The 14919-nt window shown below is 42.3% G+C and overlaps 1 protein-coding gene across 1 annotated transcript; it reads right to left on the bottom strand.

The window, feature by feature from the left end:
- Nucleotides 1-1196: 1196 nt before the first annotated feature.
- On the bottom strand, nt 1197-13948 carry LOC118395346 (protein phosphatase 1A-like). The gene is made up of 6 exons (XM_052525636.1): nt 13176-13948; nt 11855-12426; nt 4105-4222; nt 3759-3873; nt 3541-3604; nt 1197-3410 (listed from the first exon to the last, which is right to left on the bottom strand). Exons 1-6 carry the CDS (start codon nt 13579-13581, stop codon nt 3381-3383), a joined length of 1305 nt encoding a protein of 434 aa, XP_052381596.1. The 5' UTR covers nt 13582-13948; the 3' UTR covers nt 1197-3380.
- Between the last annotated feature and the right edge of the window lie 971 nt (nt 13949-14919).

Genomic DNA, 14919 nt, shown 5'->3' with positions numbered 1-14919 from the left:
GCTGACTTGCTTCTGTAACCGATGTGAAATGGCTAGCTAGTTAGCGGTGGCTAATAGCGTTTCAATCAGTGACGTCACTTGCTCTGAGACCTTGAAGTAGTGGTTCCCCTTGCTCTGCAAGGGCCGCGGCTTTTGTGGAGCGATGGGTAACAATGCTTCCTTGGGTGTCAGTTGTTGATGTGTGCAGAGGGTCCCTGGTTCGAGCACGGGTATGGGCGAGGGGACGGAATAATTTATACTGTAACACTTCAACAAATGTGGTTTCTACTGACAATTGAGATGTACAAACTATGGCATAAGGGGCGGATAAGAGGCTATCCATAATTTCGATTAAGACATTAATGAGCGAGAGACTATAGACTTAGTCAATATACCTATTTGTTCAGCACTTTTGAAATGTACAGAGACAGAATTCAGAACATAGGCCGTTCTTACATACAAGCAGACAATGAAAGCTCTTACAATATTCAATGATTACATTTCTCTAAAACAGTATTATAAGCAAAAACAAGCACACACCTTCCATGAACGATGTGTTTACAATACTGCCTTGGTGAAAATAGACCAAATTATTAGGATGATGCACGTGGGCTACCAACAGCTGACTTCACAACACACACTTAGTATTACTTTAGCTACAGTATACATCTCTCTGACATCCGATATCATTTATGAAGCAGCATAAGACATTGTTGGACTCACTTTGTGATGTGCTTGAACAGGAAAGTTTGTGTCCAATTGCCAATGAGCACCGAGACGTTTTATCTCTAATTTCTCTTCATATGACAACGATTGAAAAGGATTTGATTGTCGACTTTATTTTTAAAGTATGATGTTGACATGATCAGACCAATCAAAGCTACTGTAGCTATAACGTGATTTGATGTCATTCTATCTGTGACCAATGATCTTGAGCCTTCTTGGATGGGCACCTCTAATATAAATATATGGCAGAACCCAAAGGGGCAACATTTTTTGAGCTCTAACCTTAGAATTGGGCATGACATTCTGTCCCATGAGTGACAGAAAACTGAGCCAATCATGATAGAAAACTGAGCCAATCAGGCGCAACGCTCTGTATTTTCTGCTAGCTAGCCCCACCACCACAGAAAAAGCACTGAGCTAGGCTGAAACACCTGCATTTTGGAGCTGCCTTACTCAAGAAAGCAAAAAAGAGACAATTTTTGTATGCGGCTTTATTAACTCAATGACGTTTTTTTATTTTTTTTTACGTACACTGTTTGCAAACTGACATGTGACACGTATCAATACCAAAATGACCTGCCCTGAATGACGGGTCGCCACTGCCTAACACACACAAATGCAATTTTCCTATATCAATGAAACATGAACCACCGTCAACAGAACAAAACATGAAATGGGTCAAACAAAACTCAGTAATCACCAGCATACCGTTGCACAAGCACTACATAAAACTATTCCAAACAAGGACATGGGGGGGGACAGAGGGTTAAATACACAACATGTAATTGATGGAATTAGAAGCAGGTGTGATGGAAGACAAGACAAAACCACTGGAAAAATGATAAGTGGATCGGCGATGGCTAGAAGGTCGGTGACGTCACCGCCGAACGCCGCCCGAACAAGGAGAGGGACCAACTTCGGAGGAAGTCGTGACAACATGTGCAAACAATTTACTAAAAGTCATATGCTAATCTCACGGCATTAAAATGCTGAATTTTGATCGTCATAGAAAAAGCTTGACTATTATTTAAGACTAAGCTACATTGCTTAATTTCTTGTTACCAAAATGAATTAAACTCCTACCAAACATTGTAACAACCAACACCATACTGGGTGACATCCAACCCTGCGCGGGTGTTAGATGGCTAATAACTCCATGTTGCAATAAGATGATTAAATGGTCCGAAATTCAACCCAATACCTTGATCTTTCTATTACTGTTGAAAAGGCTATTGTAAGATATACTGGTGCTAGGAAATACACAGGCTCTCCATGGAATGAGTTTGACACCCCTGGTTTCGATGCATACAACTGGCCAAAAGACAGTTGTGGGACAATATCAATGGTTGGTTATGGAACTGTGTTGTCTTATTCTCCCTTGGTCCTTAGTCTAACCCTGTAGTGCAGTATCTATCCATCTGAAGGCTGTAATTGGATAGTAAATCAAACATTTCAGGAGTAAGAGCTCACTCCGCTCCATCAAAAACAACAGAACAACATTGTTCACAGAATGTTATTCTATTTCATGAATTTATTGCCCCAATTGACATGCGATTGTGAAAGATCTCATAGTAACCTGTAGTGCTGTCGAATGGTCTTGGATCCTATTTCCTTCTGATTTCATAGAATTCAAACAGACATACTGCAGCGGTGTTTGATCTATAGTCTAGCTCATTTTGACCTCTGTCATGGAATACAGTTACTATGTTCATCCGTTTGAGAGTTTTGAGAGAGTTTTGTAAGGCAGCACAATGAAAACATGCAAACAGCAAAGCGATTTACCTATAGCTGTACTACTTTACGCATCACACTGGTCTAAATCATGTCTAGCTGTGAGCATCTGTGCTTTAAACTGCAAAAAGGTTACATTTTATGGGGTACAGTATGTTTGACAATAATCCCACACCCCATGTTATCCTCTGCTCTCTCTCTCTCTCTCTCTCTCTCACACACACACACACACACACACGCACACGCACACACACACGCACGCACGCACGCACGCACGCACGCACGCACGCACACACACACACACACACACACACACACACACACACACACACACACACACACACACACACACACACACACACACACTATTCATCTATTCATGTCACCTATGTTCCCTCACAGGATTCTGCAGATTATTTAGTGTAGGCCATGCCATCACAGGACACATCCGTATCGGAGCCTTCGCTGGTCTGCGATGGTTGAAGGGGTGTTTGGTCAACTTGATTTACAGCTGTAGTATGGAGTTGCGCACCGCTTAAACATATCAATTAGCTTTTAAATGAAACCACTTGATCAGCCTTATTCACAAGCTTCTAGTCTTCAAGAAAAGTAACCAGATCTACTCAGGCACTGTAAAGTGTTGTTAGAAAATATTCTATCTAATTGTCATGCATTTTAAAGAATAGTTTTGGAATATGTCATTCTTCCCTTCTTGGAAAATGCCAACTATTTGATATTTTCTAAAGATACAGTAGACTTGTTGATAGACAGTGCACATGAGGAACAGAGAAGAGATGATTGGCTAAGGGCAGGCCCAGGTCAAACCCCCTCCCACCATATTTCTTTATTTAGCCATTGGCTGATTCCTCAGCTGAAAAGAGTCCCCAGTTGGAATTGGTCACCATGGATACGTGAGGCTACATAATACATTTACATGGAAACGACTAGTTGGATTCTTCAGATCCTCCGATGTCCTGGAATGTGACAAGTCAATGATGTGTCAGTGAAAAACAGTAACTTAGTTACTTTGTAGTCCAGTTTGCACTGATGTGTTTAGCGAGACATGGTGCAAGAGTGTGTGACCTATGTTTAGTCGTCTCCTACCATTGGTTCCAGAGATCTGGAGGGCGTTACAAACTTCTGATACGCAGAGATGACACAGTCTCTTCTGCAAAGGAAAAAGAGAAGGAGTTATGCCAAATTATGAACATTTAATATGCCAAATTATGAACATTTAATATTATTATTATTCATTCACACACATGTAGGCCCCTGTGTCGCTTTCTGAACTCTGAATGATGAGTTGCGAGTGAGTCACTTACTTGCTGGTGACTCCTCCCCCAGGTGGCAGGCCAGGTATGTCCTCAGAGACCAGAAACTTCATCACATACAGCAGGTCAGGGTCCTTGTCCTCCGACCTTAGCAAATTTACTATCTCTACACACACAGATAGAGAGAAAGGGAGTGAGTTATGTAATGATCGGTCACTGTCCTCAGAGGAGAGAATTAAGCTGCCATTGTCTCAGTGTTTTTGTTATTGTTATCCATTTTAATTTTGATGTGATGTCATATTAATATGAAAGCCTATTGTGAGTGAGATCAAGCCAAGATGGTTTACAGGTGCATAGTAAGCTTAATCGCAAATCAAAAGTCCATCGAAATATCTACCTTCCACTTTGGCCTCGAGGAGTGTCTCGAGCTCGGCCTCTTGTTGTAGGGCCTCTTGTGAAACCTGGGGTGCGCCAGGGAAGGTCACGATGATGATGCTCATGTTGTCCAAACTACCCTGCAGGAGGCGACAAAGAGGGAGTGCAGGGATGAGATGCCTTTGCTTGAATGGGGTACAATTCTATGAGCTCTTGTAACAGAAGCGTCAGTCAATATTTTATATGAATAGGAAACATTGTTTGTTGGCGTATGATTCATTTCAACAATGTCCTTTGTTACCCCAAACATTCAGAAGCTAAATGAAATGCCATGAAAGAAAGCTAACATAAAGCTGCCATTATTGATATAGAAGTTTACTTGAGGAATAATGTGGTGATGAGGAATATTCTTCGCTTGCTTAATGATAATGTAAACAGTGAAGAAAATAAGTGTCATTATGACATCACAATGGAGAGCAGGACTATGAAGTCTCAGAGTGTCTTCTGGGAAGAAGACAGCTGGGAAGATTTTCACATGACACTGCAGGTGGAAGGATATTGTGATGTCATAACTGTGTACTGACAGAAAGCAGAAATGTGAATTTTGGAAACAGGTCACAATGGAACAATGGGAAGTAGAATTAGGAATTAGTATACCAGAATGGACATGAATCTTCATATGAAGCTTCTCCTGTAAGTCACTATGCATACTAAACGGCTAAAATGTAATGATGGTCTGAAAATTCAGCCATGGTTTGCCAGTGCTGTGATAAGATATTGTGTAAAACAATGAATGTGAATAATTTATGTGCACTGTATTTGTGTTAGCTAGCTAGCCAGCCAGTTTTACAGGAGTGATTCCGTTAATTAATATGCCAAACTTCCATTCAAACAATGCAGTCAATCCACAGCCATACACTGGCTCAGTTACTCATCAGTTGATGAGTAAATGCAACAAGTACTGATATGGTATCATATAATAGCACTCACAGATTTCCCCAAAACCTAAATCTGGGACATTTGTCTGTTTACATGTATTTTAGAGGCTATTAATAAACCTGTATTTATAAACCTGTACAAACTGTATTCATTATTACATGACAATATTTTAGGTTGACTATAATTCTATGACACAAGTTACATCACATACCTTACTTGTATATTCCTGCATAAGTAAAAGTAGGAAATGCATCACCTTTGCCTCTACTGCCATTCATTCCAATTAGACTGGTTCTGGATTTCTCCCTGACCAAGATGGCTGCCATTTTCACCCCATTCTGAAACTTGGAGGGATCATGACATAGGCCTCCTAGTAATTTAATAGGATCTATATGGGGACTAATTGGTTATTGTGATCTCATGTCACATAGCTGAGAAGTTAGGTTCACTGTGTGCTACAACATAACCCATTTTAAGTACTGATTCAAAGGAGGTAAGTCTGTTCTGTTGCCATTGGTAAAGTGACACTCTTCTTGGACCAGGTTAAATAGGCCTAGCTATCAGCTGGTGTGACCCTAAGACCCTGACAGTCTAACACACACACACTCACCCATAATCCTTCACTGTATTGCCCTCACCTCTGTCCTTCTCTCCGTCTCTCTATAGCTCCCTCTCATAATCCTGCTATTTAGAGGACAGGTACAGGTCGTGCCAGTGTTAAGACGTACCATTGTAAGTCCTAACCAGCATAAGCGTTCCTGAATAAGATAACTGCTTACATGATGCTTGGTACATTAGGTATGTAATTATGTAGGCCCTTCAACACACACCCTGTCCAGTGCTGACTGCCATCATGTACTCCCCCTTCACGGGGCAAATCTGGCGTTCTGCCCATGAACAGGCAGTTTAACCCACTGTTCCTAGGCTGTCATTGAAAATAAAGATTTGTTCTTAAACTGACTTGCCTAGTTAAATATAGGTAAAATAAATAAACAAAGGTGGTGGCCTAAATAATTCTGGCCCTATTTCTAAACTTTCTTGCCTAGCTAACACATTGGAATCCTTGATTCATGCTCTTTCTTATCTTTGAAATATATTCTATTAGTCGTTTTTTAGACCAGGTCATAGCATTATCTCCGCTGCATTTCTAGTTATAAATGATGTGGTTAACTGTATGGATAAAAGGCAACATTGTGCTGCCCTCTTCATTCACCTGTCAAAGTTTTTTGAGACTGTTGATCACTCACTGCTAACTCTGAGGTTTTCCTCAATTGTCCTAGACCAGGCTGCACGTAACTGGTTTAAAAATTACTTGACAGATGGAACTCAATGTGTATCTACTGATGGTGTTAAATCAGGTTTTCTGGATGTTACGAAAGGTGTTCCGCAGGGCTAGGTTCTGGGTCCTGTACTTTTTACTGTGTACGTTAACAATATCGACATGTCTGTAACAAAAGTTTACCCGTACTGTATTCTGATGATACTGTTGTGTATGCTATTGCCCCCACAGTTGACCAGGCTCTATCTGAACTACAGTCTGCCTTCATTGTATTACAGAAAAACTTTATTGACCTAAAAATGTGTATTCAATGCAGGTAAAACAAAGTATATATTGTTCTCTACACTCTTAGAAAGGTGCTATCTATGTAAAGGGTTCTTCAGTTGTCCCCATAGGATAACCCTTTGAAAACCCCTTTGGGTTCCAGGTAGAACACTTTTGTCACGTCCTGACCTTAGTTCATTTTTTATGTCTCTATTTTGGTTTGGTCAGGGCGTGAGTTGGGGTGGGCATTCTATGTTTTGTTCTATGTTTTGTATTTTTGTGTTTTTGTGTTTGGCCTGGTATGGTTCCCAATCAGAGGCAGCTGTCTATCGTTGTCTCTGATTGAGAACCATACTTAGGTAGCCTGTTCCGACCTGTGTTTGTGGGTAGTTGTTTCCTGTTTTGTGTTGTGTCACCTGATAGGACTGTTTCGATTTTCGTTGTTTCACTTTTGTTATTTTATATTCAGTTTTCAGTTGTAATACATTTAGCATGGACACGTACCACGCTGCAGTTTGGTCCGATCTTTCATATTCCTGTTCCTCAGATGAAGAAGATCGTTACAACTTTTGAGTTCTATGTAGAACCTTTTACACAGAGGGTTCTACATGAAACCCAGAAGAGTTCTACTTAGGGCTGTGGCGGTCACAAAATTTTGTCAAGCGCTGATTGCCAAGCAAACAACTGTCGGTGTCACGGTAATTGTGGTTAGAGCGTTGGACTAGTAACCGGAAAGTTGCAAGTTCAAATCCCCGACCTGACAAGGTACAAATCTGTCATTCTGCCCCTGAACAGGCAGTTAACCCACTGTTCCTAGGCCGTCATTGAAAATAAGAATTTGTTCTTAACTGACTTGCCTAGTTAAATAAATAAAAATTGACTGTTAAAACCTGTTAAGTCGACCCTCTACTTTTTCGAACATTCTGTTAAAAATCGCGCAACATTTCAGCGCCCTGCTACTCAGGCCAGGAATATAGTATATGCATATGATTAGTATGTGTGGATAGAAAACACTCAGACGTTTATAAAACTGGTTAAATCACGGCTGTGACTATAACAGAACGTGCGTTTCATCGAAAAGTGCAGGAAAATCTGATCACTGAAAATGGAAATAAATATCCTTGCGCTACTTCCAGGAATTGTTCAAAGTGAACCGAATTAAATGAGGCCAAGGTTGCAGTGCCTACAGCTTCCACACGTTGTCTAGAGTCTTGTCATTTGATTCAGCTTTGATTCTTGGTCTAACCGAATCAAGGGAATCGATTCCCTCCGGTCTCCGACCGGATGTTTTGGTCGAGCTCTCTCCATCTAGGAGTGCCCACAAAGAAGATGGTCAAAGGTAATGAATGTTTTATATTATATTTGTGCGGTTTGTGTAGCGACGACTATGCTAATTATTTTGTTTACGTCCCCTGCGGGTCTTTTGGGGTGTTACATGCTATCAGATAATAGCTTCTCATGCTTTCGCTGAAAAGCATTTTAAAAATCTGACTCATTGCCTGGATTCACAACGAGTGTAGCTTTAATTCAATACCCTGCATGTGTATTTTAATGAACGTTTGAGTTTTAACTAATACTATTAGCATTTAGCGTAGCGCATTTGCATTTCCAGAGCTCTAGATGGGACGCCTGCATGCCAGGTAGGAGCAAGAGGTTAATGACCATAACCACATTTAGCTTCCACAAGCCACTAATGCAGACCTCTGGAACATCTACATTTAAAAAAGTCTAATAAATCCATTTAACATAGTCTACGCCTTCACAATAAATACATGATTTATTTTAGACAGGTCTAATGAAACATCATATAAAGGAAATGTAGTCTATTTCAGAAGAACAGGATAGCGTACTCTGAGTTGTCCTTATGTTAGGTCCTGATCTGGCTATGCCAAATGGCTGTGGGCTACACTAGTTCATTTAGCAGACAAGATTTTCTTAGAATTCTGTGGCATTATTTTATAGTATTTGAGGGAGTGCGCATATGCGGCTATTCTGCGGTTAACCTAATAAATAGGCACTCCTACAGTACCGGTCAAAAGGTTTAGAACACCTACTCAATCAAGAGGTTTTCTTTAGTTTTACTATTTTTTACATTGTAGAATAATAGTGAAGACGTCGAGACTATGAAATAAAACATATGGAATCATGTAGTAACAAAAAAAGTGTTAAACAAATCAACATGTATTTTATATTTGTGATTCTTCAAATAGCCACCCTTTGCCTTGATGACAGCTTTGCACACACTAGCTTAGCAATGAACCATAATCACAAGTCATTATGTTACTAACCAACCAGGTTCAATGTTAGCTAGCTAACATTAGGCAAAAACTAGAGAAGCAAATGTCTCTGAGATACAAATGATAAGGTCATACACGTAACATTAGCTAGCTAACAGTACACTTTAACTCGAAATTAAATCACTTCCTGTCAAAATTAGAAACGTGTAATATCTGGAAATGTAGCTAGCTAGACTAGTTTACCCGTATATATCATGGATGGATGCGTCTCATATTACCGTTGCCATGGTTTATCTTCATTTGAAGATGTAATCCGGAGACAGATGTTTTCTCCATCACCTCAGCGATCATACTCAAATTCCACTGATTTCAAAACTCGGTCCTCCAGAAAGTGGAGAGCAACACTTATGCCGTTTTACTACGCAAAACTTTTTTTTAAAGCCACGTTAGACAGGATTACCTACACATACTGACCAGCTCAAATAGACAGAAGAGTGCTATATGGCAGACCAATCCAAACTCATCTCTCGGCATGTCCAGCCCACTCATAATCTCAGCCCATCATGGTTATCGGGATGGTTGCTATCCTTTCTGTGGCTAAAACAACTAGGCTCATAATTTAATAATTTTGTTCTTATTTACAGATAGCATACAAGTCTGTTATTAAGGCACATGAAAGTTCACATGTTCCAGAAGGCATTTCTGCAACAACAAAAAAAACATTTTGATTTTAAAAAATGTTTATGTTCAAAGGGCTCTCCTGTAGTGACCCGCGACATACGCCTAGTTTCCTGAAAAGGATCACAAATTAATACAACCACTAGCATCCCAAAATATTTTTTTACACTATGTGGCTGACGCAACAGATCAGAACGTTTAGCTTAAAATGTTTATTAACTATTAGGCTATTTCTTCACATTATAAGCGCAACAATGCACACATGGCAGTAGGCTATAAGTACAAATTTTCCATTAGCGGGAAAACACCATTATCAAAAGTGACCACAAATGTGATTATGAATGTAATGCTTTTATTGTAAAGGTGCATTTTTATAATGAAAATGATCTTCCCCAAACTTGAAATGCACGCGCTGCTTATGTCTGCCAGTTAGTCTCTTTACCTCTTGTAAAACATAGTAATGTGCCCAATTTTAAGAAGTTATTTGGCCACTTTGGTTGTGAGGTATATAGGCATATGGGCTAGGCTACATGATGTGTGCGACTATGATTTGAAAAAGTCGCAAAAAAAGGCATTGTTTCTTGCCTTACGCTGTGTGAAAATATATAATTCAGAAGTGATAGGCTAATATTGTCACCCATCAGACTATTCTTGATTTAATTTTCTTTACATATAATAAATAATATGTTTGAATTTTTTTAATTTAGAATGGACCATGTTTCGAAACAGGGATGTCATCTATTCACTTAAAAAGCAAATGGAGGATGCTTTTCCCTTGGTTCATTTTCATGCCAGCCAAGTAGCCTACACTCCTGTTGTAAAGATAAGCAATGTGCTCAATATTAGGGAAGTTGAGAAGTAAATATAGTAGGCCTAGCCTATAGAAAGCTGATGGAATCCTCCTCTTTTTAATAGAGGCCATCACTCTGTTTTCTTGTGCAATTGCATAGCCTATAGAAACATTGCACAACATGAGCTCATGGGCTCTCATGAAGTGTTTGATTAGATTTTCGAATACATTTGCATTGATGCTAGCGTGATTAAAGGGACAATGGAATGCTGAGTACCAGGCAGTTAGCAAGTTTGCCAGGCTACTAATGACCATCAGCAGCATCAGAGCTTGGAGAAGCCTAATTACCGTGACTAAACGGACACGTTGAATTTGACTGCCTTCATGACTCGTGACCGCCGGTGTGTTGGTAATACGGTCACCGTAGCAGCCTTAGTTAAGAGTATAGAGCGCATAAAAATAACTAGAATATGTGATTTTAATGGTGTCCATCTTGGTTGTGACCCTGCTCATAAATATTTGGGCATCTGGATAGATGAAAGGCTGTCATTTAAAAATAATATTGATGAGTTAGTTAAGTAGCTGAGAATGAAAATGGGCCTCTTCTCTCTCACTAAATAGTAGAAGGTAGATTATTCAGTCAACGTTCCTATCGGTCCTAGACTATGGCGACAGCAGCTATGAACGCAGCTGCTACTTCGTTAGATGCAGTTTACCATAGTGCACTGCGCTTTATTACGGGCAACAATTTTAGTACTCATCACTGCATTCTCTACCAGAAAGTTGGTTGGACCTCTTTGATGTCACGTTGGTTGATACATTGCTATGTTTTAGACATACGAGTTATCACACCTGGTCTCAGGGATGGCTAACTGGAAATTGCTTTGGTCTCTACAGAGTTAGGTAAATCAGTTTTTAGTTTTCGTGCACCTTGTTTGTGGAAGAATCTTTCTAAAATTCCTTTAATTTGAATTTTGGGAGCCTCGGGGGAAATTCATAAAGCTGATTTAGGACCTTATTAGTGATGAATGTCTTTGTTTTTTATGACCGTGTTTCTCTTTCTTCATGCATTTTGCATTTATATTTGGATGTGTGTATTTTCTGTAATGTATGTAATTCAGGGCTCATCTGTAATATAGACCTTGGTCTCAGTGTGACTCCCTGATAACAAAAATGTATTTAGAAAATGGCCATTGGCTATGGAGCAGACTCCTTGCAGTGCAGTGTAAGTCACCTGGCTGTTCCGACCTGGCTGTGTCCTGCTGTTAAATCCTCTGACTCATCCGAACATTGAGTATTAGTCTCCAAGACTCCAGGAGGGGAGAGGGCAGACAAGACCTTGAGATGATATCATTGCCTGAAGATACTGTCAAAGTACTCTAAACCCTCTCAGCCCCGGCACCTTCTGACTTTCCATACAATGTCCAGTTATCATTGCAATTTACTCAATTTGGCAATTAGTGAGTGTGATTGTACCCCTTTTCAAGTTTATACTCTGGTCCTGCATATGTACCCATAGAGGAGGCAGAGGTTTAGGATCATTGTGATTCTGCATGTAGTGTGATCTGATCATTTCCACACTGACCTTATAGAGGCAGAGGTCAATGACCTGGTTGCATATCTCCCTCAGATCATTGCAAACCTGCAGGCGGCTGCGGACGAATGCACACAGATCCTCGTTGCCGATGGCGTCCCACACGCCGTCACAAGCCACTATGAGGAACTCGTCTTGCGGGGACCTCTCCAGCTCATACACCTCTGGCTCTGGGGAAACCAGCTGCTCAGTCTGGGACCTCCACTCCACCTCCTTAAAGTCAAAGTCTCCCAGGGACCTGGACATGGCCAGGGAGCCGTTCACCCTATGCTGGGTCACCGAGCCGCCTGCGTTCTGTATTCGCTCCTTCTCCCTGGGGTTGACGGGCTTGTGGTCCTCCGTGTAGAAGATGACCTGGCCGTCGCGGCAGAGGAGCGTCCGCGAGTCGCCACAGTTGACGAAGTAGACGTACTGCGGCGAGAGCATGACGACGGCCGCCGTGGAGCCGCTGCGCTCCCAGCATTCCTGGCGCGTCAGCGTGTGCATGTGGCTGTCAATGGCCAGGAAGCCCTCGATGATCCCCTCCTTCACGTCATCAGGGTTCTCCTCTGCCTTTACGCGCCCTGGAGGCAGGAGAGATCAATACGGGTTAACGACCTGGTCTATAGTTGACAAATACACATCATTTGGTTGTAATTCATATCAGGTCGCTCTGCCTAAAATCGACACACAGATGTTAACTACAGTGGGGCCAACTACAGGATAACTACACATAGTTACAATACAATTCTTTGACCCCCAGCCTTGCTAGCTTGGTTCCAAGGGACAAATGCCCACTGTCGGTGCCATGCCAGAGCACAAATCTCAGAGCTCAGGTCACGTTGTTGTATTCCTCTGAGGTCACTGTCTGTCTGTCTTGCTTGTGGTATTAAATGATGAATTAATGCATTGTAGGTTAGGATTAAAGTTTGTCTTGAGTTAAGTAGCAGACACTGTAGGCACAAGTGTCAGATTTAGTATCTCATACTTCGGGCCAAGAACAAGGATCAAGAGGTTTGCAACAACAACATCTGTCAGCCATGTTGCGCTACCATGTTAATGTTTAGGAATGATACATAAAACCAAGGGTGATATTGTCTTTGGTGTTCAAGTTACAACTTTAGATCAAGAACACCATACACAAAGCCTACTGCACAACGGCACCTTGTCATTGCTCCAATGGGAGACACCCATGCCCAAGACAAAGAAGTTCTTCATTGATCTATCAAACAACATCTGTCTGTAGCTATGTCTGTGGGACACACACCGGAAACAGGTGTTGTAAAATGCTTCCCTACTGGCCCACATATAAGTGTGCCGCCCAATTTGGTACCTGTAGCGAGGATGTGTTGCAGCAGATTGCGGGAGCAGTACTGTGCCACCGTGTTGCCAGCGTGTCCATCAAACACTGCATAGTAGCCCCACTCCGCCAGCTCCCCTCCCATCTCCGGCATGCAGGCGTGGGCGTCCTCCATCTGCGCCCTCCAGCCCTGCATGCTGGCCGTTGCATAGTTCAACCCCCACTGAGACCCTCCCTCGGTCGCGTGTTTCTCCAGGATGGGCCGGTCCAGGTAGACACTTGGCCCGTTATCCTCATCACTGGAGTCCTCTTCGCTCCCCTCCTGGCCGTCTCTCTGTCCCCCCTTAAAGAAGAAGGTGACCATCTTCTCTGTCTCCTTGGCCAGCTGGCGGAGGAAGGAGGGCACCTCCACGGTGCTGGCCCGCCTGGCCGTCCTCATGGCTCCTCGGAGGCGCCGCTCAAGTCTCTTTCCTGACCTGCCGCTGGTCTTCCTCTTCCCCTCTCTCCTCTTTCTCCCAGTCTGTGTCCCACGCAGCAGGTCTAGGGGGGTGGGTTTAGCTGGACACGCTGAGCAGTTGGAAAATGTATCGACTCCGGTCTGTAGAGTTGTGTTTAGGTGGGCTTCAGAGGTTAGGTGGGCTTCACTAGATACGGGCAGAAATCGCTGCGGCCATCCTTGTCTTTCTAAACCTGGCACGTTGGCGTGGCTTCTGGATTCCTAGCATTTGTCTCAATGTCTTTATGTGGAGTGTATGTGGCTGTATGGTGCCCACTCTATCTCCTTCTCTGTCTCTCTCCTCCTCTTTCTCTCCTGTCCCTGGGCAGTGTTTGCATTGATATGCTAGTGGCCTGTATCTATTTCTGTCGACTTAACCCTCAGCATGATCACTCCTCTCTCTCTCTCTCTCTCTCTCTCTCTCTCTCTCTCTCTCTCTCTCTCTCTCTCTCTCTCTCTCTCTCTCTCTCTCTCTCTCTCTCTCTTAATGCTACTAGTTCATCTCCAACCTGCGAGGGACCTTAGATTAGTACTGTATGAGCGAGTGTACCATATGGATTATGAGCCTGTCAGCGTTTCATAGCAGCACGGTGGACAGACGGAATGAGCTCTCCAACTCTGTGTAACTGGACCTCCGTAGTTATCTTCAGAACACTTTAGGACCTGTTATAGCAATGATTCACTGAATGCAGCCCACCTTTGCGCGCCCACTCTCTTTCCCTTTTTCTCTCGTTCTCCTTGTCTCTTTAGCACAGTGCCACACACATTCTCACACACAACACACGCGTACATTAGTACGTATTAGCCAATCAGTGTCACATCTAACTGATACGGGGGACCCAGGTTGTTATACATGCGTGTCATGGTTGAACCAGTTAAACAGTTCATCCAGTTTAACACGTGTGAGCCGGTTTACCTCATTACTGATATAATGGAAGCATAAGAGGGAAATTCTGGCTCAACCACATGTGGGATCCTCATCATCAGAGGTCCCTTAGCTACAGTATAGGCCTAGGTGTTCCTTTTCCGTCTCTACTGTTTCTCTTAAGCAAATTACCTGGTGTGTATTTGCAGCCCTTGGCCTATTTTAGATTCTGTCATTCTGGGGTGGTCTAGTAGATTGCTGGACTTAAAAATGGTGTATACGTGAGGTTGGGAGCTGATCCAGATATCTATAGAGCCTGTTATAGGTTGAGTTATGGGTTTAGGTTGGGGATGGGACCCACTATATGGTGGTCAAATAAGGAAGTGATAAGTAACCTACACATACACTCCCCTCTG

This window comes from Oncorhynchus keta, chromosome 1 (assembly GCF_023373465.1).
Source record: "Oncorhynchus keta strain PuntledgeMale-10-30-2019 chromosome 1, Oket_V2, whole genome shotgun sequence".
NCBI lineage: Eukaryota > Metazoa > Chordata > Actinopteri > Salmoniformes > Salmonidae > Oncorhynchus > Oncorhynchus keta.
The sequence above is the reverse complement of the archived record's forward strand: the minus strand, read 5'-3'. Positions and strand labels throughout refer to the sequence as shown.

Excerpts from the sequence above, each read along its gene's own strand:
- LOC118395346 (XM_052525636.1), bottom strand. The coding sequence starts at position 13,581 with ATGAGGACGGCCAGGCGGGCCAGCACCGTGGAGGTGCCCTCCTTCCTC. Across the intron at positions 12,427-13,175 it reads GCAACACATCCTCGCTACAG|GGCGCGTAAAGGCAGAGGAG; the intron begins GTACCAAATTGG and ends TCCTGCCTCCAG. Across the intron at positions 3,605-3,758 it reads GGGGGAGGAGTCACCAGCAA|AAGAGACTGTGTCATCTCTG; the intron begins GTAAGTGACTCA and ends TTTCCTTTGCAG.